The sequence below is a fragment of the Loxodonta africana genome, chromosome 24 (assembly GCF_030014295.1).
Source record: "Loxodonta africana isolate mLoxAfr1 chromosome 24, mLoxAfr1.hap2, whole genome shotgun sequence".
NCBI lineage: Eukaryota > Metazoa > Chordata > Mammalia > Proboscidea > Elephantidae > Loxodonta > Loxodonta africana.
In genome coordinates this window covers 34,843,847-34,869,489 of record NC_087365.1, presented here as the reverse complement: position 1 = coordinate 34,869,489, position 25,643 = coordinate 34,843,847, and the positions used below count along the sequence as shown (strand labels likewise).

The following is a 25,643-nucleotide window of genomic DNA, read 5'->3' as shown; positions in this document are numbered from 1 at the left end:
AAGTATTGCACATCTGTTTAAAGTTTAAGGGTTATTCACCTAAGCTAGGAACCCTATGTCCTGAACAATGCACATATGCTCAATATTTTTCAGACAATTTTGTGTATCTTCTTTTTTTAAATAAATTTTTATTGTGCTTTAAGTGAAAGTTTACAAATCAGGTCAGCCTCTCGCACAAAAACCCATGTACACCTTGCTACACACTCCCAATTACTCTCCCCCTAATGAGACAGCCCGCTCTCTCCCTCCACTTTCTTTTCGTGTCCATTTTGCCAGCTTCTAACCCCCTCCACCCTCTCATCTCCCCTCCAGGCAGGAGATGCCAACATAGTCTCAAGTGCCCACCTGATCCAAGAAGCTCACTCCTCACCAGCATCCCTCTCCAACCCATTGTCCAGTCCAATCCATGTCTGACAAGTTGGCTTCGGGAATGGTTCCTGTCCTGGGCCAACAGAAGGTCTTGGGGCCATGACCACCAGGGTCCTTCAGGTCTCAGTCAGACCATTAAGTCTGGTCTTATGAGAATTTGGGGTCTGCATCCCACTGCTCTCCAGCTCCCTCATGGGTTCTGTGTTGTGTTCCCTGTCAGGGCCGTCTTCGGTTGTAGCCGGGCACCATCTAGTTCTTCTGGTCTCAGGATGATGTAGTCACTGGTTCACGTGGCCCTTCCTGTCTCTTGGGCTCGTAATTACCTTGTGTCCTTGGTGTTCTTCATTCTCCTTTGATCCAGGTGGATTGAGACCAATTGATGTATCTTAGATGGCTGCTTGCTAGCGTTTAAGGACCCAGATGCCACTCTTCAAAGTGGGATTTGCAGATAATTTTAAGAGTTCATAGACTCTCTGGAGCCCATCTATGGTCCCACTAAGGTCCCAGGGCCCAAAGTTAAGGCTCGCTGGCCTCAAGAAGTGTTTGAATACCCACTGTGTGCAAGCTAGAGACACACATTCAATTACTCATTAATTCATTCACTCAATAAATGCGTTGAATGCCTACTGCACTAATGTTGGGGGCTAGGGAATTCATTTGTTAATCTACCCAGTGTGCTGAAGACCTAACATGTGCCAGGCCTTGAGCTGCGCATTAGGGACAGAGAGATGAACGAGGAACAACTTGAGATCTATGCCCTAGAGACCTCATAGGCTATCAGGGACCAGACCAGGGTCCTGTCCTTTCCTCTTCCCTCCATCCTCTCACTCCATTCTAGCTCCCACCCCACAAGGATGCAGCATGGAGGCTGAAACAGTCCTGCCAGTTTGCAGCTGGTGCAGGTAGGGAAGACTAAGCTGAACATAGGGACCTCACCCCCATTCTCTTAGTCCTTCCACTCCCTGCTCACCCATGACCCCCCAGGCCTGCCGACTGTGTGTTTGACTAAAGGGCAGGGATTGCTGAGCCTGCTGGGTGAGTCCAGTGAGTCAGAGGCGATTCAGGTGGGTGGGCAGGTGGTCAGGAAGGCAAGCAGGCAGAAGGAGAGCCAGTGCACTGGGACCATGGCTCTGACTGTGTGTGTGCGGCGACTGACAGGGCTACCTGGCATCCATGACCGACAAGTGAGGCTCAGCTTTCGGGGTGAGGCCTGCAGTTTGGAACTGGGGGGCTCTAGTTCTCCATTCTGGTTCCTGGCCATCTCTACAGCCTGTCCCCTTTCACTGCCAGCCCAACATCTCTACCCTCCTGCCTCCTTCCCTACCCAGCTTCTATCCTGACCTTTCTTTGAAAGTGAGTCCAGGGAGAATGAGCCCTGGGCCAAGGGTGGTGGAGGAGAATGATCTGTTTTTGTGGAAAAGGGCTGATTAATGACTAGTTTCAGTTCTGAACAGGTTTTACCCAGAAAACAAGGAAAATTCATTGTGGTCAAGAAGCAGATATTGGTGAGGTCAGTAGGGTTGGTTCCTGGATGGGGAAAAGCTGGATTTGAACCCAGTCCAAATCCATCCTGGGGTTTGGGAGGCTCATTCCTGGGTTTTGGGTGGTTTAGTCTCAGGAAGTGAGGTCAGTCTCAGGCTTGAGAGGTCAGACCCAGTTTGGGACAATCAGTCCCAAGATTGAGGGGATTAGTTCTTGGTTGGTAGTTAGCCCTAGATCAGCCATAGTTCAGTCAACCACGTTAGGGAAATTGGTTCCAGGTTTGAGTGGTCAGTCCTAGAGTCAGCTCCAAGTTAAGCCCCTGTTTTGGGAATAGGCTCTGGATTGGGGGTCAGGGTCAGCTCAGAATTGGGTGTTTCAAGTTTCCCCCTATTCCCAGCTGTTCCGTTGGCCACACTATGGGGCTCCATTGGCTGGGGAGTGTCTGTCCGTGCAGGTGATTAACTGCAGCCGTGTGTTCAGCCCCAGGTGAGCTGGCCTGGGGAAGCTGAGGGCTGGGATGCAGATTGGCCTGGGGGTGACTTGGTGCCACTTCTCTGGGTCATTCTACTGCTCCATGCCACCCCCCCCCAGGCCTCTGGGGACCCTGGTGATCTCCCTACAGCAGCTAGAGAGCGTCGGGCGTTTGGTACTGCGTGAGGCCTTAGTAGATGAGAACCTGCGAGTGTCCCAGGTGAGCCCTACCAGTCTTCAGTAGGCCAACCCCAAGCCTGAGAGAATTTCTGTAGATAGAGGGTTCCATTTCTCACAGGAGAAAACCCGAGTCCTGGACAAGAGTGGTAACAAGGTTCCTTTTATTCAGCCAGGGGTTTTTCATTCCAACCCCTGCCTAAGTCTCACATGGGACAAGAACCAGATTGAGTTCTGAAGGCCAGAGGTGTGGCGATAAAGGGAGATAAGAGGTTTTGAGCTGTCCCCTGGCCCTGTACCAGACTCAATTTTTGTGGGAGACAAAGGTGAATCTGGCTAGATTTTCCTGTTTATTTTTTGTTTTTTTTTCCCATGGAGGTGAGTATAGCATAATGGAAATGGATCTGCCACCTTCCAGCTGTGAGACCTTGGACATGTTGTCTAACTTCTTTAAGCTGTTTCCTCCTTTACACAACAGGGAGTCACCCTTTCACTTACTCAGCCTGTCATTATTTATTGAGCCCTTACCATGCACCAAGTGCTGTGCTGTGCAATGAGGATTCAGGGGTGAGCAAAACCAGACAAGGATTTGCCTTTGTGGATTTCCCTACCTAAAGAGGGAGATAAACATTAAAAAAATATTCACACAAATAAATGTAAAATTGCAACTGAGAAGTGCTATAAAAGAGTTAATGGAGTCTGGGAGAGTGTAGAACAAGGGGATACAACTTATCTGGAGATCAGAAAAGGTTCCCTGAAGAAGCGGTGCTTGAGTTAGAAACTGAAGGATGATAGGAGTTAATTAGGTTGGGCAGAGAGAACGTTCCAAGCAGAGGGACTGGCATATGCAAAAGCCCAATGCCCTGAAGGAGCTTAGTTGCAGTGCAGAGCGGAGCAGAAACCAATATAAGATCGGGTTGGAAAGGTGGGCAGGGGCCAGACTATGCCAGGAGTGCTGGAGGTCAGAGTAAGGGGTTTCCAAGAGCAATGAGGGAACTTTGGCATTGCTTTCAGCTCCCCTAAGAGGTAATTTGCATGTAGTATGTTCTTAATAGATTATGGGTAGTCAATATTATAATTATCGGAAAGGAACTACATGCCACTAGAGATGCAAGCCAGGAGGGTCTCTGTTTACGGATGGTGTAAAAGACATTGACCTTGGGCCTATCTTAGCCCAAGGGCAATTTGAGGAGCCCTAGGAGAAAACTGTATTTGGTTTCAGATCCAGGTGGAGCTCGACCTGAGGTACCAGCCCCCAGAGGGGGCCACTGGGGCCTGGGCAGAGGAGGACTTTGGGGCACCTATCCGGGACAGGTAACCCCTTCACCAACCTCAGTAAGGCCTGGTGATCCCAGCCCAGGCAGGCCCTGGGGAGGAAGGAATAGTACCCAGTTACACTTTGGATCTGCCTGATAGTGTGAATGGTCTTGCTGACCAGTTTGCAGCTCTATAGACATAGCTCTATAGCCCTTTCCTCTACTTTCTCTTCCTTCCAGCTCTGAGCTGATCATTCCCAATGTGGGCTTCCAGGAGCTGGAGTAAGTGTATGGGGATGACGTGGATCACTGGGGTCAGTCTTGGGGTGAAGAGCCAAGTTTAGTCTAAGGGTCAGGAGCCAGCTCTGGAATCAAAGGGTTGGTTCCAGGGCCAAAGGGACAGTACTGAGGTCAGAGGTCAATCCTGGGATCAGGGATCAATTGTGAATTACAGGGGTCAGTGCCAGGGTCAGGGGTCAATCCTAGGATCAATAGGGTCAGTCCCAGGATTAGGGGTCAGTCCTGGAGTCAGGGAGTACCCAGAGATGGGTGATAGGGTCCAGACATGTCCCTTGAGCAACCTTCCTATCAGGCCTGGCGAGGCCCGAATGGAGCGGCGGGCAGTGGCTTTGGGTCACAAGCTAGCTCGAGGCCTAGGCCAGCAGGATGATGAAGAGAATGAGCTGGAGCTGGAGCTGGAGCTGGAGGATGAACCTGAAGTGGAACTTTCCGGCGTGGTGTTCAGCCCCCTCAAGAGGTAAGTTGTACCCACGGCACAGCTGCTTCCGCATCTCACCATTGAGTCAGTGTCACTCGCTCAAACATGCAGACTCACACCCTTCCACACTCACAGGCATATGTCAAGGTACGAGTGAAGGGTGGACATCCTGGGGTCAAGGGTCACTTACTCAAAGGCACAGATACTGCCACAGTCATATACACAGTTACACTGGTTCACACACAACTTCTGGAGCCCATGTAGGTGATGAAATCTTCATGAAGGTGATGAATTTTGTCTGTTTTGTTCACTGCAGTGTCCACAGTGCCTAGAATAGTCCTGGTACATAGTAGGTGCTCAAGGCATATTTGTTGAGTGAATAAATGGTTTCAGGGCTGTAGGTATGAGTCACATTCTGGGTGTATGGTGAGCAAGGAGGCAAAACAGGACCTGAGCGACTCAGAATTCAAAAGTTTGCAGGGAGAGGAGACTTCATCCTCAGCACTGAGCAGGGGGTGGGGAGGTGTCAGCGAACTGAGAGGGCGGGCCGAGTGGAGCTGACATTAACTCTTCCCGCAGCCGAGCTCGGGGCCTGGCCCGCGGGGATCCCTTCCAGGTGTCCAGAGCCCAGGACTTCCAGGTACTAATTTTCCTCTAAGCCCTAGCCCTCGCGGACGACCATCCGCCCTCCACACACATTCCTCGCCCCTACTTGGCCGTGGGCACGCTTGGCTTCCACTCTGTAGGTGGGGGTCACGGTGCTCGAGGCCCAGAAGCTGGTAGGAGTCAACATTAACCCCTATGTGGCTGTGCGTGTTGGGGAGCAGCGCCGAGTAACTGCCACGCAGCGCGGGACCAATTGCCCCTTCTACAACGAGGTGGGCGCCATCAAGGAAGGGTGCGAGCCTGAGGGAATGGGCGGGACACAGGTAGGGATCAGGCCCAGAGGGACGTGGCCTAAGTGGACTCGTGCCAAGGGGCGGGCCTGAGGCTAAGAGGAGAAGCCTATGGATAGGCAGGGAAAAGGAATTAAAGAGTGGTCTGGTGTAAGAGGTGGGGGTTCTGTTTGCAAAGGGCAGGGGTAGGCTGGCGTGAACCCTTAACACATAACCTTCTCTCACCTCCCTTGTCTCCCCTCTTCAACCCAGTACTTCCTGTTCGAATTTCATGAGACCCGGGTTCGCCTCCAAGACTTGGTGTTGGAGATCACGGTGAGAGAGTTGGGGGTGAGAGGTTTCCGACAGAGGAAGTGGGGGGCGTGTGCTAAAGTTTCAGGACTAACACCTCTTCCTCCCAGGCTTTCCATTCGCAGACCCTTCCCTTTATGGCCACCAGGATAGGCACTTTCAGGATGGATCTGGGTATAGCCTTCGATCAGCCAGGTACCGAACCCTCTGGGCACTGACCCCTCATGGACCCCTAAACACTAACTTCTGAGGTAGTAATCTTTCCCCAAGGCTGATCTTGCACTCGCGATCCTCCGCGATCATTGGCCATCCCTCTGAACACACCCTTGCACATCCCACGGTCTCTTCTGATCCGTGACCCGCCCTTCCGCCCTCAGACGGCCACTTCTACCAGAAATGGGCTCCGCTGCATGACCCCCAAGACACTCGCGCTGGGACCAAGGGTTTCGTCAAAGTCACCTTGTCAGTGAGGGCGCGCGGGGACCTGCCCCCTTCGCTGCCACCCCCGGGACCGGGGCACAGTTCGGACATTGAAAAGTGAGCAGGGGAGTGGAGAATTGAACGGGGTGTGGCCAGGGACACGTGATAGCGGGATTCGATTAGCCTGGGGGAGGCAAGGCTTCGGAGGCGCGACCAGTGGGAGGGGCGCAGACTCCGGCTTCTCCGCCTCGGCGCCCCCCTCCCCTCAGGAACCTGCTCCTGCCCCGCTGGGTGCCGGCTGAGAGACCGTGGGCACGTCTCCGCGTGCGCGTGTACCGAGCAGAGGGGCTGCCTGCACTGCGTCCGGGGCTGCTGGGCAGCCTGGCCCGCGCTCTGCACGACCAGCGCGTTCTCCTGGACCCCTATGTTCGGGTGTCTTTCCTGGGGCAGCAGGTGAGCAAGCCCCGCCCGCCCCAGTCCGCAGCAGCTCCGGCCCCGATCCCACGCTGACAGCTCCCCCGGCCTTCGCCGTCCGCAGGGTGAGACATCCGTGCGCAGCGAGGCGGTGGCGCCCAAGTGGAACGAGCAGCTGAGCTTCGTAGAGCTCTTCCCGCCCCTGACGCGCGGCCTCCGGCTGCAGCTGCGGGACGACGCGCCGCTGGTCGATGTGGCCCTTGCCACGCACGTGCTGGATCTGAGGCAGATCTCGCACCCGGGGCGCGCGGGTGAGCCTCGGCCCCTGGGAGCCCCAGCCCGCCTTAGGTTCCACCCGACGGCAGGCTCCGTCCTCACTTTGTTCTGAGTCCCGTCCACTAAACAAACAGTTCTCCAACCCTGCCCGGTCTTTCAGAGCCTCGCATGTCGCCCGCAGATTACAAACCGCGCCGTGGGTTGGCTCGGTTGACAAAACCCTGAGCCTAGCGGCACATCCAATAATCACTCCAGCCCAGGCTTCCTCTCAGTTCTGGCTCCGCCCCCAGGGCGATGGCTCCGCCCCTGGGCTATGGCTCCGCCCCAGGGCTCTGGCTCCGCCCCCAGGCCTGGCCGCTGCCCCCGCCGTTTAGAAGTGCTTGCAGGCTGTGGTCCACAGCTGTCCGTCTACAGCTGTCCGTAGACTCCCCCTTCCCTCCCAGAGCTACCGAGGCCCAGGCTCCCCCCACACTTAGAAATTAGAGGAGATGAGGGCGTGGCACATACACTGACCTAGTACCCACCTGCCCTATGCTCCCTCCAAAACAGTTCTTGCTCCCACAGCGGGGTTTAACCCCACCTTCGGCCCGGCCTGGGTGCCTCTCTATGGCTCACCCCCCAGCGGGGGGCTCCGAGATAGTCTTCAAAATCTCAATGAAGGCCTTGGCCAAGGCATCTGGTTTCGCGGCCGCCTGCTTGTGGCTGTGTCCATGGAGGTGTTGGAAGGCAGAGCTGAACCCAAGCCTCCTCAGGCCTCACAGAGGTCCAGGCTATCCCGGCTCACAGGGAAGAAGAAGAAAGCCAAGCGAGGCCAGGCTCCGATGGGGGTTCCGCAGCACCTGGATGCCAGCTCCAGTGCGGAGGTGCCTGAGATTCCTAGTGCGATGGAGGTGGAGGTGGAGGAGCTGCTGCCGCTGCCAGAGGTGAAGGCTGGGGGGCCACTTTTAGCTTGCCCACCAACCACGAGGAACAACTTCCTCTGGGAGGTGTAAACCGGATCCCAGACATTAAACTCCATAAGGTCTCCATTTGCGGGCCTGGGTGCAGACTGCAGTGTGTATTCATGTGCTCGTGTGTGTACACCTGTGTGGGGGTGTCTGACCACCCAGAGGCGGGCCAGACAGGACTAGGCCCCAGGTCCAGGTGACTGGTGCTAAAAGGGGCTGAGAGGAAGGTAGGATACTCACAATGACTATTCTAGGCCTTTTGTCGCAATGTCTTTCTGTGGCTGAGGCTGCTCCCTGGAAGGATGGCGGTGACGCCAGCCTAACCCACCTTCCCCAGAACGCCCTGGCGCCCTGCGAAGATTTTCTGCTCTTCGGTGTGCTCTTCGAGGCCGCGATGATTGACCCTGCCTTGGTCTCCCAGCCCATCAGCTTTGAGATCTCCATCGGTGTGTGACCTAGCCTAACCCCCGAAGTCATGGGTCTGAGGGTGGCCACTCTGCTTCGGATCTTAGACCCCTGGAGGGGGCTGTTGACCCTCAGTACGGGGTGGATTCTGACTTCTATTGAGGCAGAAAAGTTGAGAGAGGGCTGGGACCCTCAGCATGGTGCTTAATGACTCTTGCTGCTCCGAGCAGGTCGCGCAGGCCGCCAGGAGGAGCAAATGGGCCGAGGGTCCAGGGCCAGGGAGAGAGCGGAGGGCGCAGCGGTGGAGGCACAGCCTCTGCTGGAGTCCGATGCAGGGGCTGAGGTGGAGGAGGAGGTGGGGATCCCAGCTCAGCGGCCTGAGCCCATGGATGGGAGCGGGTAAGTGCTTCTGGTAGCTGGGATGAGAGCCCTGGGAAGTCTTAGGGTCACGGCCCAGGACTGTCCTCCGCAGCTTCCGCTCCTCTCTGCCCGGCTCAGGCCGTACTTCTGCTTACCCCTGCGCCACCGCAAGCCGTGCGTCAGCATCTGGAGCTCCTGGGAGGATCACACATGGCGCCTGCAGAGCAGCAACTGCGTGCGCAAAGTAGCAGAGAGGCTGGTGAGGGCGGGAACAGAGCCCACCAGGAGAGAGGCGGGAAGTTAGGGGGCAGGAAGTTAGGGGGCGGGGCTTAGGGGCTTCAGGAAGACTGCAGCCCTTGAAGGGAGTGTTTGAGTAATGGTGTTGGTGAAGAACATTGAATATACCGTGGACTGTCGATGGCACTGGGTGGGCCAGAAGAACGAACAGGCCTGTCTCGGAGGAAGTACAGTCAGAATGGTCCTTAGAAGAGAGGATGGTGTGACTTCAGCTCACATACTTTGGACATGTTATCAGGAGGGATCAATCCCTGGAGAAGGACATCATGCCTGGTAAAGGAGAAGATCAGGGAAAAGAGGAAGACCCTCAACGAGACGGATTGACACAGTGGCTGCAGCAATGGGCTCAAACATACCTACTCTTGTGAGGATGGCGCCACTGACCAACATTTCCTTCTGTTATACATAGGGTCCCTGTGAGCCTACTCCAGGGCACCTAACAGCAACAACTACTAAAAAAAAAAAAAAAAAAATTTTTTTTTTTTTTAAACAACTACTAAAAAACTAGGGCAGGGTTAATGGCCGGAGCACCAGGCAGCTAGGACCTTGTTGGTTAAAGGCCAAAGGGTGGAGGCCAAAGAGCACAAATTCTGGTTACCTGAGGCCAGAAGTAGTGGGAGAATAGAGATTCAGAATTTCTGGGTCCAGGAAGGAGCTGGGTGGAGGAGATGGGCTATGGGGGGCCAGGTCCCACAGGAGTGGAGCCAGTAAGAGGCAAGAAAAGTGGAAACTTGAACGGGGCGGGGGGGGGGCAAAAGGGGCGGGGCCAAGAGGGTGGATCATGAGTGGGCATGGCCCTGGATGGGGTGTGTTATAAAGGAGGTCCGATTCAGACTGTCAAGACCCTCAACTCTGATGGTCTCTCCCGGTTGTGCAGGACCAGGGGCTGCAGGAAACTGAGACATTGCAGCGCAGGATCGGACCCGGCGCCTGCACACGACTCAAGCAGGCTCTGGAAGAGCTGGTGGCTGGGGGCAGGTGAGCTGAGAGGCGCCTCTTCATTGTTGCCTGTCCTATGTGCCAACTCTAGGGTGAGGGATAGTCCTGGTGGCCGTCTGGACCTAAGGGTGCCTTGAAACTGCGTTTGTTCAGCATTTTACAGAAGAATGAGAAAGGATTGATTGTCCATATCAAGGGAGCTTGATGGAGGGATGCTGATGGAGATTACTGGCTGTTAGGCCACCCCAGATCCTTTGACCCTCTGTTGCCTTGCATTTCCAGGATGCTTCCTTTCCCACATTCCTAGAGGTTTAAGCCTTATTCTCTCTCCTCAAACCTCCCCTCATCCACTCCTCCACACTTCCAGGCGATGACCTTCTGTCCTACCTCACAGAGAAAATAGGGGCCTTGCCTTTCCCACATCCAAACTACCTTCTTGCCTGCATCTGCATCTATATGCCTTCTTTTCTTCCTGCTTCATCAAAGGAAGTATTTCTCCTATAGCCACAGCCGTGACCTTGATTTTATCTCCTCTCACCCAGTGGTTGAATTAGCTCTACAATTGTCCACTTTCTCTTCTGCATCATCAACTGGCCTCTAGTTACCACATCATTACCTTAAGCACATAAACATGTTCTAGTTGCTTCCATCTTTCACCTTCACTGCCCTGAATTTCACAACCTCCTCCAGGTACTTTAGTGTTTTTCTGATTCATTTCTCAAAATAGTTATTTGTCTATTTATTCAATACATATTTATGGCACTTACCATGCCAGACACTGTTCTAGGTACAGGAAATAGCAATGAGAAACCATTCCTGTCTACAAAACTTTCTGAAACTTACATTCTGGTATGTTGGGAGTGGGGAGAACAGGGATACTTCCTTTGATATAACAGGAAGAAAGGAGAGCATATAGATGCAGATGCAGATGTTGTGTGTATGCAGCATAGATAATAAGCATGCAAACAAGTAGAAGAAATGTAAGCATGATAAAGACAAGTGTTAAGGGAGGAAATGAAGCAAGGAAGTGTTACAGAGAAGTATTGCAGTTTTAGAAAGGATGGCAAGGGAAGGCCACTGTGAAAGTAATATGAAGAAGATGAAGGAGCAAACCATGTCTGTAAGGGCATCCTAGGCAGAGGGGACAGTGAGTGCAAAGACCTTGAGGTGAAAGTATGCCTAGTGTGTTTGAGGAAGAGCAAGAAAACCAGTGTGACTGGACCTAAGTGAGAGTAGATGAAGTTGAAGAGTCGGGGGAGAGGCAGTTCAAGTGGGAGCCTTGTAGGCCATTGCAATGACCCTGACTTATCTAAGTAAGATGGAGAGCCACTGAAGGTTTTGAAAAGAGAAGAGACATGCTGTAACTTACCCCTAGAAAGTATCAGTGGGACCCAAAAGAATTGAAAACAGGGACTCAAATAGATACTTGTATGCCAGTGCTCATTGCAACATTATTAACAATAGCCAAAATGTGGAAACAACCCAATTGTCTATCAACAGATGAATGGATAAACAAAATGTGGTATATACATACAATAGAATATTACTCAGCCATAAAAAGGCATGAAGTTCTGATACATCATTAAACCTTGAAAACATTATGCTAAGCAAAATAGCCAGCCACAAAAGAACAAATATTGTAAGATTCCACTTATATGAAATATCTAGAATAAGCAAATTCATAGAGGCAGAAAGTAGATTAGAAGTTACCAGGGGCTGGGGACAAGAGAGGATGGGGATTACCTGTTTAATGGTGACAGAGTTTCTTTTTGGGGCAATGAAAAACTTTGAGAAATCCATAATGGTGATGGTTGCACAACATTATGAATATACTTAATGCCACTTAAAAAAAGGTTAAACTGGCAAATCTTATGATATATATATATAATCACAATTTAAAATTTTTTGAAATGATTGATGGTGGCATAAGAGGTAGCAGGGAGATTACTAAGGAAGCCATTGTAATACTCCATGTGAGAGATGATGGCGGTGATGACTTGAATCTAGAGTACTTGCAGTGGAGTTGGAGAGCAGTGGATGGATCCAAGAGCAATTTTGGAATTTGGAGGTGACGCCTCAGGACTTGCTGATGAATAAGTGTGGAGGATGTAGGCAAAAAAAAAATCACAAATGACTTCCAAGATTTTGGTTTACATGACTGCATAGATTATGCTATTTCCTGAGATATGAAAAGCAAGAGAAGAAGGTCTGATGGGAGCAGAGGGGAATACTAGGAGCTCATTTTTGGACAGGTTAACTTTGAGATGCCTATTAGATTTGCAAGTGGACTTGTCAGATTGGCAGCTAGCCATATGAGTTCAGTTATAAGAGAAGTTCTAGTCTGGAAATGTAACTTTGAGAGTTGTCAATATGTAAATGGGGCTGGATAAGATCATCTAGGGAGCAGAGGAAGAGAAGGCTGAGAACTGGAAAGCTCCAGCATTTAGAGTGGAAGAGAAGGAGTTGGCAAAAGACCTCAGTCAGCTAGCAAGCAGCCATCTAAGATGCATCAATTGGTCTCAACACCCCTGGAGCAAAGGAGAATGAAGAACACCAAAGACACAAGGTAATTATGAGCCCAGGAGACAGAAAGGGCCACATGAACCAGAGACTACATCAGCCTGAGACCAGAAGAACTAGATGGTGCCCAGCTACAACCAAAGACTGCCCTGACAAGGAACACAACAGAGAACCCCTGAGGGAGCAGGAGAACAGTGGGATGCAGACCTCAAATTCTCATAAAAAGTCCAGACTTAATGGTCCGACTGACACTAGAAGCACCCCAGAGGTCATGGCCCCCAGACTTTCTGTTAGCCCAAGACAGAAACCATTCCCAAAGCCAACTCTTCAGACAGGGATTGGACTGGACTATGGGATAGAAAATGATACTGGTGAAGAGTGAACTTCTTGGATCAAGTAGACACATGAGATTATGTGGGCAGTTCCTGTCTGGAGAAGAGATGAGAGGGCAGAGGGGGTCAGAAGCTGGCCAAATGGACACGAAAAGAGAGAGTTGAGGGAAGGAGCGTGCTGTCTCATTAAAGGGAGAGCAACTAGGAGTTTATAGCAAGGTGTATATAAGTTTTTGTATGAGAGACTGACTTGGTTTGTAAACTTTCACTTAAAGCGCAATAAAAAAAAAAAAAAAAAGGACCTCGATCAGGAGGGACAGTAAGGTAGTAGGCTGTAGGTGTAACTTTTCTGACCTTGTCTACCTCAACCTCTGTCTTAGTTACTTAGTGCTGCTGTAACACAAATACCACAAGTGGATGGCTTTAAAGAACAGAAATTTATTTTCTCACAGCTCTGGAGGGTAAAAGTCCAAATGAGGGTCTTGGCTGTGTTGATTCCTTCCTTGTAGGCAGCCCCAGGCTTTCCTCAGTTCCTTGGCTTATAGATGATCCTCACTTGGTGTCTATCTTCCTTGGCATGTGTGTGTTTCTGTGTTCATTCTGCTCTTTTTCTGACTCAGAAGTGATTAGATTTAGGATGACCTTGACTGATTAATTACATTATACGTGATGCTACATTAGGTTGCATTGTGGAAGGTAATTACATTATGAGAGATAACCTGCTATACCCAAGACTAACTGATTTTATCACGTGTAACTACTCCCTGACAGCAAATAGATTAGTGTTTGGCCAAACAACTGGGAACCATCGCCTAGCCAAGCTGACACATAAAATTAACCATCGAAACCTCTCAGTGGCAGTTGACACAGTTCGTTCTACCCTCCTCCTTGAAATACTCTGAAGTTGACTCCCATCACCCTGTATTCCCCTGATTTTCCTTCTACCTTCGTGGCCATTCCTTCTCAGTCTCTTTTGCTGACTGCCCTACTTCTTGACCTCCAAATGTTTGTGTGTCTCAGAGCTTAGTCCTGGGGCTCTCTTCTCTGTCTACATTCTCTAAGTTTCCAAAAGGCCAACCACTTTTAACCCAATTTAATTCCTTGCTTGATGTTCTATACAGTACAGTTAAACTGTTTCCACTTTCACTTTACTGAAATTATTTTATTTGGCCCAACCCTTTGGCAGAAAAATTTCAATGAAAGACTTGATTAATCAGTTTTATGTCCATATCATATTTCACTGTTTATAGTTTAGCAAGTGTAGTTTTCTTTTGCAGCTGTTATTTCTACCAGATCTAATTTCCATGAATCCAATTTTGTGGATCTAAATCTTGCGAAGAAGATTTGATTCATCTATCAATTTTTAATCAATAACAAACATTAATAGTTTTGGCCCTTATTAGTTTTATTTTATGTTGATTATTTCTATCAATAGAAGTCTTAGAGCAAAGAGCATTAGTAAGGCAAAAGTGTAAGCTGTAGGAGCAGTATTAGGTTAAAAATCCTTGGAATCATTCACTTTATGTAATTTTGAAACTTTCCATAATGCAAAGTTAAAAAAATCATTGAGGCTCAAAATTGGCCCAAAATATCCTGTCTCAAAAATCATTTTACTTTGCCCAACAAATATTTTTTGAGCATCTATTAGGTGTCAGGCCCCGAGGATACAGTGGTAATCAAAATGAAGTCACTACTCTCGCTTACTTTCTTTTTAGGGAGACAAATAAAAGAACACAACAGCATATAAGGATGAAGACAGTGGCAGGGACTATTTAGATAGGGTGGTCAGGGAAGGTCCTATGAGAAGGTGACATCTGAGCAGAGACCAGAATGAAAAAAAAGGAGTGAACCACGCAAAGATCTCAGAACATGCTAGCAGAGGGAGCAGCTAATAGAAAGGCCCTGAGATAGGAACAGGCTTGATGTATTTATGGAAGAACAAAAAGGTCAGAGTTGCTACAGGTATGTGCATGAGGGGGAGAGTAATATCTGATGAGGATGGGAGATAGAGGGAGCCAGATCATGTAGGGCCTAGAGGCGATTTTAAGGATTTTGTTTCTCACTCTGGGATGAGAAGCTACAGGAGAGGAGTGAAATGGCTTGGAAAATCATTGAAAGACCATATCTGGATGCTGTACTGAGAATATTATGTAGGGGAGGGGGCAAGAGTAGAAACAGAGGGTACAGCTAGGAGCCTGTTGCAATAATCCTAGGTGAGAGATGATGGTGGATTGGACCAGGGTCATTCTGGAGAAGGAGAAGAGGAGAAAAGTGGTCAGAGTGTGGATATTTTTTGAAGGTAGGACCTATATGATATGCTGGTGGATTGATGTGGATGTGAGAAAAAGAAAGAGGAGTGAAAGATGACTCTGAAGTTTTGAGATTAAGCAGGGTGTTTTTTCTGGGATTGGAATGTTAACACTGTAATGGGTTTGGGGCTGTAATGTTTGCACTATCTTGTAGTCAACCTGGTAGTGATGTCAAATACAGCCCATCTCAGACTACACTGTGCATAGGAATCTCTTGGGGTAAGAATGTATAGATTCTGATGCAGTGGATCTGGAATGGGGCCTGAGAGTTTGCAGTTCTAACGGGGGCCCAGATGATATCAATGCGGTTGGCCCATGGACCACACTTGAGTAGCCAGGGTGGTGAATACTTTAATACTCATGAATTCAGGGGCTAAAAGGCCAGTCTAACCTCGATGAATTTGCACGTGGTCCAAGTACCAAAAAAAAACTAAACCAAACCCACTGACATCAAGTCAATTCCAACTCATAGTGACCCCATGGGATTCCAAGGCTATAAATCTCTATGGAAGCAGACTGCCACATCTTTTTCCCACGTGGTCCAAAGTAGAAAGCCATTTTTGAGTGACAAAGGGTGCTTCTTCCGAGGACAAGACTGAGAGGGGTTCTGAGGGAGTCTGGGTGTAGGAGGCATGCCCCTAAAGGTCAATATTCTTTGACCCCACGTGTTGTGCACTCCTCTGGTCACCACAGACAGTTTTGCCGTGGGGCTGAACGCAGGACAATGACCCGGCCCAATGCTCTGGATCGCTGCCGAGGGAAGCTGCTGGTACATAGCCTGGTAAGGGCTAGGCCTGGGGAAGCGGGATTAAGAGGAACTGCCTGTGGCCCTCTACTCATGCTGTGTTCCTACCCTTCCAGAACCTGTTGGCAAAGCAAGGACTACGGCTCCTGCAGGACCTGAGACCAGGCAATGTGCAAGAGAAGGTAGCACTGGCCAAGAAGCTCCTGGCAAATCTGCGTTTCCTGGCCCTGGAGGTAATACCTTGTTCATCCCATTCCCCACCCCTAAATATTCTTGCTGCTAAGCTTTTGAGCTGTTCTCGAGATCTCTGGGCAGGGGTGGCTCAACATTTTTCCTATGGTATGATGTCAGGACCATAAGGCCCACTGCTCTGGGCACAGGACCAAGGTCCATTTGGAGCAGCTAAGGGTGTGGATGGGAGTCCCAGGGCCTGGCAGGGGATCTCTTTGGATGAAGATTTGAGGGTAGCTATGTTCCCTTAGCTCAAGCATAACAACACTTTTAAGGATGGCACAGGACCGGGCAATGTTTTGTTCTGTTGTGCATAGGGTCGCTGAGTCGGAACCGACTCGATGGCACCTCACAACAACAACAGGTTCCCTTAGGAGCACTGAACATGATATGTGCAGGGTGAAGGGAGTTCACGTTTTTAGAGGACTTCCTCTGTAGACTTCTGCAAATGTTATCTTGCATGATCCTCTCAACAACCCTGGGAGGAGGTTACCCCATTTGACAGATGCAGAAATGGAAGCTTAGAGAGGGAAAGTGATTGGTCTACCATGTTACATTTGGTAAGTGGCAAAGCTGGAATTCAAAGGCAGCTCTGCTTGATTCTGAAACTCAGTCCTTCTCAAAGGCACAGGATGTTTTGACTGCTTGGGTCAGTTTGTCCTCAGGGTCACATAGTAAGGAGACTAAGGCAAATATTATGTATCTCTGGAAAGAGACATTCCCCTTCTTATGCAAGACTCTAGAGTCATTCTGAGTCATTATGCTCTGTAGCTGAACTGGACTTTGTTGTGGATTTAATTTGATTCAGTCCACCTCTGGCTTCAGCTGTTTTGATGGTGGGATCAGGACTTTTCTTTCATTCAGTCCTAGGATTGGTGACCATGGGCAAGATTCCAGAAACCCACTTATGCTTTCAGTCTGTGGGGGATCTCTCTCTGTTTCCCAAACCACCCACTAGGTTCTTCAGTAGCTGGGGAGTGTTTTTTGCTCTCCAGTCCTGCCTCCCGATCCCTGCACCTTAGAAGATACCTTTCAGTCCTACTTCCCCTCTCCTGGCCTTTGAAGAGTACCCACTCCACACTCTGAGAGTCCAGGATGCCTCAGAGAGATTTCACTTGGCTTTTCAGCTAAGCCTTCAACATTTGGTACTGAGTGCCTGGGAGAGGTTTCTTTTGGCTCTCCTGACTCACCCTTAGTTTTCAGTAGCTAAAATTCCAGAGGGCTACTGGTAGATTTCTCTTAGCTCTGCTTCTCTACCACCTACTTCAAAGCGTAGTTACTTTGCACTTGTGAGAAGACCCATGTGCTTCAGGGAGGATCTCTCAGCTCTCTTTCCCTGCTCCCAGCTTTGGCTCTTGGTAAAAACCATAGGAAAGAGTTGGTAGGTAGATATAAACTTACTTTGTGGCTGGAGTTCTTGAGATTCTAATTTGGCATGGTACCTCATACATAGCCATTAAAAAAGAGTCTTAAAAGTAGTGTGGTTTCTCCTCATCTCCAATTATGACAGATTCCTTTTTTTTTTTTAATCGGCTTTGAGATGTAATTAACACACCACACAGTTCATTCATTTAAAGTGTACAATTCAGTAGTTTTTAGTATATTCACCGATACAACCATCACCACAGTCAATTTTAGAACATTTTTATCGTCTCAAAAAGAAACTCTATGCAGTTTAGCTATCACTCTTCTATCCCCCATCCCCCTCAGCCTCTAGGCAACCACTAATCTACTTTCCGTTTCTATAGATTTCTCTATTCTAGACCTTCATATGAATGAAATCATATGTGAAGTTTGTGACTGATTTTTTTCACTTAGCATAATGTTTTCAATGTTTATCCATGTTGCAGCATGTATTAGTACTTCATTCCTTTTTCCATGTGAAAAATATTCCATTGTATGGATACACCATTGTTTATGCATCTGCCTGTTGGTGGACATTTGAGTTGTTTCCACCTTTTGGCTGTTAAAAATAATGCGGCTGTGAACATTTATGTACAAGTTTTTGTGTGGATATATGTAAGAGTGTTTTCTGAGGTAGCTGGATCATTTTACATACTCATCAGCAGTATATAAGGGCTCTGATTTCTCTACATCTTGCCCATTTACAAAATTGTGGGTTTTTTAAAAGATTGAATTGCAGGTGGTTTAAAATATATATATATATATATATATATCTTGAGTACCACTACTTTTTATGTATATTTTCTCCCAGTCTGTGGATTCCCTATTCATTTTCTTAATTTTTTTATTTTTATTTTTATTGTGCTTTAGGTGAAAGCTTACAGCACAAATCAGCTTCTCATTTCAAACATTTATACACAAATTGTTTTTGTGACATTGGTTGCAATCCCCGTGTTGTGTCAGCACTTTCCCCCTTTTCCTTTCCAACTGTGCTCCCTGCGTTCATTCCTCCAGTTTTCCTGTTCCTTCCTGCTTTCTCATCTTTGCTTTTGTCCAGGTGTTTTCCATTTGGTCTTGTATACTTGATTGAACTAAGAAGCACGTTTCTATAGGCCTGTCTAATCTTTGGCCAGAAACCCTGGTGGCCTAGTGGCTAAATGCTACCCCTACTAACCAAAGGGTCGGCAGTGCAAATACTTCAGGCGCTCCTTGGAAACTCTACAGGACAGTTTTACTCTGTCCTATAGGGTTGCTATGAGTTGGAATGACTCGATGGTAACAGGTTTGGTTTGGTTTTTTACTCTTTGGCTGAAAGGTGCACTTTGGGAGTGGCTTCAGTTCTGAATTAGCAGGGTATTTGGGGACTATTGTCTCAGGGGTTCCTCCAGTTTCTATCAGACCAACAAGTCTGGTCTTTTTGTGTGCGTGTGTGTGTGAATTTGACTTTTGTTCTACATTTTTCTTCTACTTTGTCTGGGACCCTCTACTGTGATCCCTGTCAGAACAGTCAATGGTGGTAGATGGGCACCGTCTAGTTCTTCTGGGCTCAGGCTTGTGGCCTAATGGTATTTTTTGAGGAAAATTTTAAAAGAAGTCTTAAATTTTGATATTAGTCTAATTTCCAAATTTATCTAATTTTTCTTTATGTTTACAGCTTTCTGTTACCTATTTAAGAAAACTTTGCCCTTCTCCAAATCACAAAGATATTCTTTGTTTTCTTGGACAAGCTTTATGGTTTTGTATTTTACATTTAGATCTTTGATTGTTCTCAAGTTAATTTTTGCGTGTGGTATGACATGTGGATAAAGATTCATTTTTTTTTCCCCACATGGATGTCCAGATATTCTAGCACTACTTGTTGAAAAGATTTCCATTCCCCATTAGATTGCTTTTTTTTTTTGAAAATCAGAAGACTGTGTAAGTGCTTCTATTGAATTTTAATTTCATTTCTGCAAGTTCAATTATTTTCAAATCCACTGTTATTTTCTATATTTTCTTATTCCCAATAAATACTTGTCAAGTTTGTCTTTTGTTAAAACATAGTAAGCGGTGTTGTTTTTATAATGTCAGATGAATCCAGTATTACATTTTTTTTTGTTGTTCACTTGGTTTTGCTGTCTGTTTCTGCCGGTACTCCTTCATGGTATTTTGTTTCCTTCTGTGCTTTTGACTATAAACTTCTCGTTTTCCTTAAAAAATAATTTGTGGGAGGACTAATGGACCACAACTACCACAGCCTCCACCAGACTGAGTCCAGCACAACTAAGTGATGCTCAGCTACCACCACTGACTGGTCTGACAGGAATCACAATAGAGGGTCCCGGACAGAGCTGGAGAAAAAGTAAAGCAAAATTTAAACTCACAAAAAAAGACCAGACTTACTGGTCTGACAGAGACTGGAGAAACTCCAAAGAGTATAGCCCCTGGACACCCTTTTAACTCAGTACTGAAGTTCACCCCTCAGCCACAAATTATATAGGGCTATAAAACAAACAATAACACACATAGTTCAACCATGTATACGAGACTAAGTAGGCACAGTAGCCCAGGGGCAAGGATGAGAAGGCAGGAAGGGACAGGAAAGCTGGACGAATGGAAATTGGGAATGTAAAGTCCAGAAGAGGAGAGTGTGGACACGTTGTGGGGTTGGCAAACAATGTCACAAAACAATATGTGTATTAACTGTTTAATGAGAAACTAATTTATTCTGTAAACTTTCATCTAAAGCACAATAAAAAAATAATAATAATTTGTGGGAATTCGTTCAGTCCTAGAATAAAGGTACATTCTTCCAGAAAGCATTTGACTTTGCTTTTGCCGTAGATCACCTTAAACAAAATTTTAATGTTTAGCACCACTCAGGCACTGTGAAAAGATCAGCTGTAGTTACATGTCCTCGGGAATAATTTCTAACCCCTACTATTCCTCTCGGCCAGGAAACCTTCCTTGTAGATTCCTGGGTGTGAGAGTAGGGCAGGTTTATTTATGGTTTACCTTTATTCTGAAGGCATAGTTCTTTGGGACTCTAGCTTTCTGGTGGTGGGGGTGGGGAGATCTCCTATTAACTCCTTTCCCTGAGTGGGATCTGAGCTTTTTAATTTGTTTTTAATTTGTTGTTAGGTCATGAAAAACTCAGGTTTGGCAAATGCTCTTGTGCCAATAGTGTTAAAGCTTAAGTGCTCTGCTAACCTCTTTGGTTCCCATCTGCACTTGGTCTGGTAATTTTTTTACTCTTATTATCTCACCATTGCCTTTAGGAAAATATTTTACTCAGACATTTTAGTTGTCTTTATTGGGAGGTCAGTATTTGTCCCTTAGCTTATGATATTGCTGGAAATATCTGAAGTCTGGATGATGACTTTGAACAAGGGCTAGATTTGTGCTTTGTTTGCTTACTCAGTGACATTTGAAGGCCTACTATGTGCCAGGCTCTGTATTAGGCTCTGGAGATCCAGCCTGTCACGTTCTTTGCTGTTTTGGAGCTTAAGTTCTAGTAAGGGAGATATAACTCTGTAAATGAATAAGAAAAGTAATTCAAGTCTGTAAGAATCACTAAGAAAGACGTTATAGAGGCTAAGGGGGCGGGAGGGTAACTTAGTCAAGGATAACTTCTCTAAGGAGATGCCATTTAAACTGAGACCCAGAGGATGGGAAGAAGCCAATCATTCATGGTAGAGAATGGGTTGGGAGGAGAGACTGAAGGCAGGAAGACTGGGTATGAGGCTGTCACAATTGTCTGGAGAAGAGTTATGGTGGCATGGACTAGAGCAATGAGGAATGGAGAGAAGCGGGTAGCTGGCCAGATTGGATGTTAGAGAGGAAGGGTGACACCAGGTCAGATATTTGGCTGATGTGAAAGGGCATATTGTGGGGAACGCTGGAGAAGGATCAGGTTGGGAAGGAAGGAAAGGTAAAGAAATCAGCTGTACATTGAGTCTGAGATCATCTGAGGGGCACCAGAGGCAGGTGGCCACATGGATCAGGAGGAGGTCAGAGCTGGAGATGGATATTTAGTCCATTCATGCAGTTGAAGCTAGGGGAGCAGATGGTCTCAGCTCCCAATCCACCCCTGTGACCCAGTTTTCTGCCCCCACAGCCCCAGCCACCCCTCCCTGATGTGCTTGTCTGGATGTTCAGTGGGCGGCGCCGTGTGGCCTGGGCCCGGATCCCCGCCCAGGATGTGCTGTTCTCTGTGGTGGAGGAGGAGCGGGGCCGGGACTGTGGGAAGATCCAGAGTCTGCTGCTTACAGTGAGCCAGGGGAATGGGACTACGGGGGGGAAATGCTCATAGGGCAAGGGTGGGGCACTGAGGGTGGAGGTTCAGTGGTTCCCAACCAGGTTTCCCCAAACTGTTTTCAATTGCCCAAAAAGCTGGAAAGGAGATTGTGCCATTATCCATATCAGCTTTGAAGTGAGCTACACACACAAAAAAATTTGTTAGCTCTGGGCCTGCACCAGCCCTTTTGCTGACTAGGCTCTGACAGATGGGCAGGGTAATAAAAATGGAGAATGATTAATAAGTTCCTTAAAAAAAAAAAAAATTTTTTTTTTTTTTTTTTACAAGTAGAGCTGGAAAAGACACACAAAGGGGTCCCTAGTGATGAGAAGCTGTGAGCCTTGGGGTAGGAGACAGTGAATGTAAAGGTGTTGGGGATAGAGGGAGTGAAGAGGATGAGTGTGGTGTATGGGAGTGCAGACTCAGCATTATTTGGGGTATGGGGTTGTGGGGTGTAGGAAGTGACAGTGTTAGGGCAGAAAGTATAAGGAATGGGAGCATAATAGATATTAGAGTGTAGGATGGAGGGTATCTTGGGTGGAGGTTCCTTAGATTAGAGAGCTGGGAAATAGTTTAGCAATGTAGAGAGTAGGGGTGTGCCTTGGGGGAGCAGCTTGTTGTTCTTAGATGTGGTATCTAGGGCCTTAACATACCTCTTCCCCATGACAGGCACCTGGGGCTGCCCCTGGTGAGGTCTGTGCCAAGTTGGAGCTCTTCTTGTGGCTGGGCTTGGGCAAGCAAGCCAAGGCCTGCAGCTCAGAGCTACCCTCGGACCTGCTGCCTGAGCCCTCGGCTGGGCTGCCCCAGAGCCTGTACCGGGACGGTGAGCACGGGGCCAGGGGCCCAGACTGCTATTTGCCCAAGGTGTGGGGCTAGGTGCTCAGCTGTGGGTTAGGAGTGGTCTGGGGTCAGGGACTCCAGTGGTCCCCTGAGCAAACGTGGCTCCTCCCTTTTCCCACACCAAGACTTCAGCTATTTCCAGCTCCGAGCTCACTTGTACCAGGCCCGAGGTGTATTGGCAGCAGATGACAGTGGTTTCTCGGACCCCTTTGCTAGAGTCCTCATCTCTACCCAGTGTCAGACCACCCAGGTGAGGGCTAGGATGGGATGTGGGTGTTTAGAGGGAGGGTTCTGGGAGAATAGGTGAGGTGGGGTCTGAGCTTCTCCCCCAAAGCCCCATCTAAGACTCTCTTCCTGCCCTGGATTTTCAGGACAGGATATTAGAACAGACTTGACTTAGAGGATGGTGCGGAACCAGAGGGCCTTAGCTGTAAGGGGTTGGGTTCTGGGGTTGACTTTCGGACTAGGCTCCCATTTAATAGGGAGTGACTAGTGGGAAGACAGGTAGGCTCCAACACCAGCCTGGAGGTTGCTTTCATTTTCATCACATTCTCACCCTATATCAAGTATTACGTTAGAGTTAGGGGTACTGACCTGGAATGTGTGTTGTAAGACTTCTTCTGACACCAGCTGTTACCTCCTTCCCTGCCTGGCCTCCAAGGTCCTGGAGCAGACGCTGAGCCCTCTGTGGGATGAACTCTTGGTATTTGATCAGCTGATCGTGGATGGGAGGAGGGAGCACCTGCAGGAGGAGCCTCCCTTGGTGGTCATCAATGTCTTCAACCACAATAAGTTTGTGAGTGTGGCATGGGTCCCACCTAGGTTCTGACCCTGAGTCCCCCACCCATGGCCCGTGAGCCTCTTCCTTTCTTGTCTTCATTGCCCGGCTCCCTGCAGGGTGCCCCCGTGTTCCTGGGCAGGGCCCTGGCTGCCCCGAGAGTAAAGCTGATGGAGGAGCCATACCAATGCCCTGACCTGCAGTTCTTCCCCCTGAGGAAGGGGCCCCGGGCAGCTGGAGAGCTCATTGCCACCTTTGAACTCATTGAACTGGACTACAGTGGACAGCTTGAGGTCAGAGTACCCTGGCCTCGCTGGCACAGGCTGCAGGCCCATCCTGTTATTCCATTAGGCATGAGCATGTCCCAGAGTTACCTTACCACGTCCCTTACCCCCAGAGAAAGCAGTTCTGAGGATTACCTCAGTGGACACCCTGGCCCCAGGGAACACTAGAAGAGGATAGACCCTAGGTTCACCGTGCCAGGCCTCCAATCCCAGAGAACCCAGCTGTGGGTTCTTCCCGGTGTCCCTCCATCTCTCATGCCTCACTCACCCTCCCTTCCTGTGTGTGGCTGATTTCTGAGACACCTGCCTCCCACCAACCGAGCCTTGCCCAGTTTCTCTGGATTTATACTCAAGTAGCCCTCCACATCCATCCTCCAAGCCCCCAAGCCTTCCCTCCTTTGGCCTGATTTCTCCTTGACCTCTGACCTCTTGCCCTTTGCAGCCCTCAGTGCCCAGTGATGTGGAACCCCAGGACCTGACAGCCTTGGTCCAGCCCCTCTCTAGACGCATGTGCCTGCCACCCAATGTGCGCCCGGTGCTCAGGGAGTTCCGTGTTGAGGTAGCACCAGGCACTCACAGACCCCATCTCCCACACTTGGATGTCCCTCTATTGGGCACAGGTCCCTGAATCTCCCACTTCCCTACCTCAGGTGCTATTCTGGGGTCTGAGGGGCCTCGGCCGTGTGCATCTGTTTGAGGTGGAACAGCCCCAGGTTGTGCTGGAGGTGGCTGGGCGACGTGTGGAGTCCGAGGTCCTGGCCAGCTACCGTGAGAACCCCAATTTCACCGAGCTCATCAGGCATCTGACAGTGGTGAGGGCGCAGGCTGTGGGGCAAGGAGTGCTGGGCTGAGAAGTGAAAGGGGCAAATTCCCAGCTGGCTACCTTTATCTGGTTGTTGGCAAATTTTTTCTGTAAAGGGCCAGATAGTAAATATTTCAGGTTTTGTGGGCACTATGGTCTGTGTCACAACTACTCACTCAGCTCTGCCACTGTAACACATAAGCAGTCATAGGCAATATGTAAATGAATGAATATGACTGTGTTCCAATAAAACTTTATTCACAAAGACAGGCAGTGGGCTGGATATGTTCCGTGGGCCAGAGTTTGCTGACCCCTGAATTGGTCCATGGGCCAGTGATGCTTTCTTGGCTCTATTAAATGAGTGGATTAGCCAAGCGTCATGAAGGATGAGTCCTGTACTTAGTGAAGGAATCTAGTCTCTGAGACACCAGGGGCTGAGAAGAAAAATACATTCTTTGTGTAATTTGTAATTACTGTAGGATGGACTTAGGGCCCTGGTAGTGTAGTGGTTAAGAGCTACAGCATGCTGTGGTTGCTAACCAAAAGGTTAGCAGTTCAAATGCACCAGCTGCTCCTTGGAAACCCTGTGGAACAGTTCTACCCTGTCCTATAGGGTCCAGATGAGTTGGAATCCACTCAACGGCAATGGGTGGGTCTGTGGTAGGGTAGACTTTGGTGTCAAATTCTGGCAGTGCCACTTATGAGCTTGTCAAATCACTTGTCTTATTTATAAGAGCTTCAGCCTTTCTATCTGTAAAATATGGCTAACAGGTACAAAAGAAAAAGGTTGGAAGGGAGTACACCAGGTGTCTCCTTGTAGGAGCGGTGTGAGGAGCCGTTGAGAGACATGATCTTGGTGAAAGGGCTTTGTAAAATGAAAACACTGTGCCTGTGTGGCAGGGTCGCTGAGACAAAGCACAGTGGTTCCCGACTACTAGGTGGTCAAACCAACCAACAAACAACAACAACAACACTATTTTATGACTGCTTCACATGCAGGAGTTTTCAGTTTGAAATCTTCACTGTGCTATAAGATGATGAAACTGAAAGCAGGTTGCTCGTTGAACTCCAAGGGGTGTTCTCTCTCATTTCTTACTTCATACTGCAAATGGGGGAACCCATACTCCTTTCACTTCAGTCTTTGTTTCTATCCAACTCAGCAAGAGGTGAGCTGTCCTATTTTGGGGTAAACTTCCCCCAAAGATAATTTTATAAGCATTAGTTCTTCAAAAGCTTTTTAAACATATTTCTCCTACAAAAGAAATATTGCAGTCATATGCCAAAATATTAGGAAAAAGAGGTCTTTGAATCTAAAGTGTCTCTTGTAGACAGCATGTTGTTGCATCTTGTTTTTTTAATCCAGTCTGACAATCTCTGCCTTTTGATTGCAGTGTTTGCTCTAGT

The 25,643-nt window shown here is 48.5% G+C and overlaps 1 protein-coding gene across 1 annotated transcript in view; it reads left to right on the top strand.

Annotated features, from left to right (window-relative positions):
- The first annotated feature begins 1,493 nt into the window (after positions 1–1,493).
- Positions 1,494–25,643, top strand: part of LOC100669478 (fer-1-like protein 4) — a 35,308-nt gene continuing 11,158 nt past the window's right edge. The window contains 27 exon segments of the mRNA XM_064276425.1: positions 1,494–1,553; positions 2,186–2,337; positions 2,443–2,542; positions 3,722–3,813; positions 3,996–4,037; positions 4,348–4,512; positions 5,053–5,113; positions 5,220–5,351; positions 5,622–5,757; positions 5,760–5,867; positions 6,029–6,197; positions 6,350–6,533; positions 6,619–6,805; positions 7,335–7,693; positions 8,055–8,163; positions 8,353–8,521; positions 8,621–8,741; positions 9,657–9,757; positions 15,573–15,660; positions 15,741–15,935; positions 21,356–21,508; positions 22,205–22,358; positions 22,501–22,625; positions 23,037–23,171; positions 23,273–23,446; positions 23,880–23,996; positions 24,088–24,269. Of these exon segments, the coding sequence (XP_064132495.1) occupies positions 1,494–1,553; positions 2,186–2,337; positions 2,443–2,542; positions 3,722–3,813; positions 3,996–4,037; positions 4,348–4,512; positions 5,053–5,113; positions 5,220–5,351; positions 5,622–5,757; positions 5,760–5,867; positions 6,029–6,197; positions 6,350–6,533; positions 6,619–6,805; positions 7,335–7,693; positions 8,055–8,163; positions 8,353–8,521; positions 8,621–8,741; positions 9,657–9,757; positions 15,573–15,660; positions 15,741–15,935; positions 21,356–21,508; positions 22,205–22,358; positions 22,501–22,625; positions 23,037–23,171; positions 23,273–23,446; positions 23,880–23,996; positions 24,088–24,269 (3,770 nt within the window).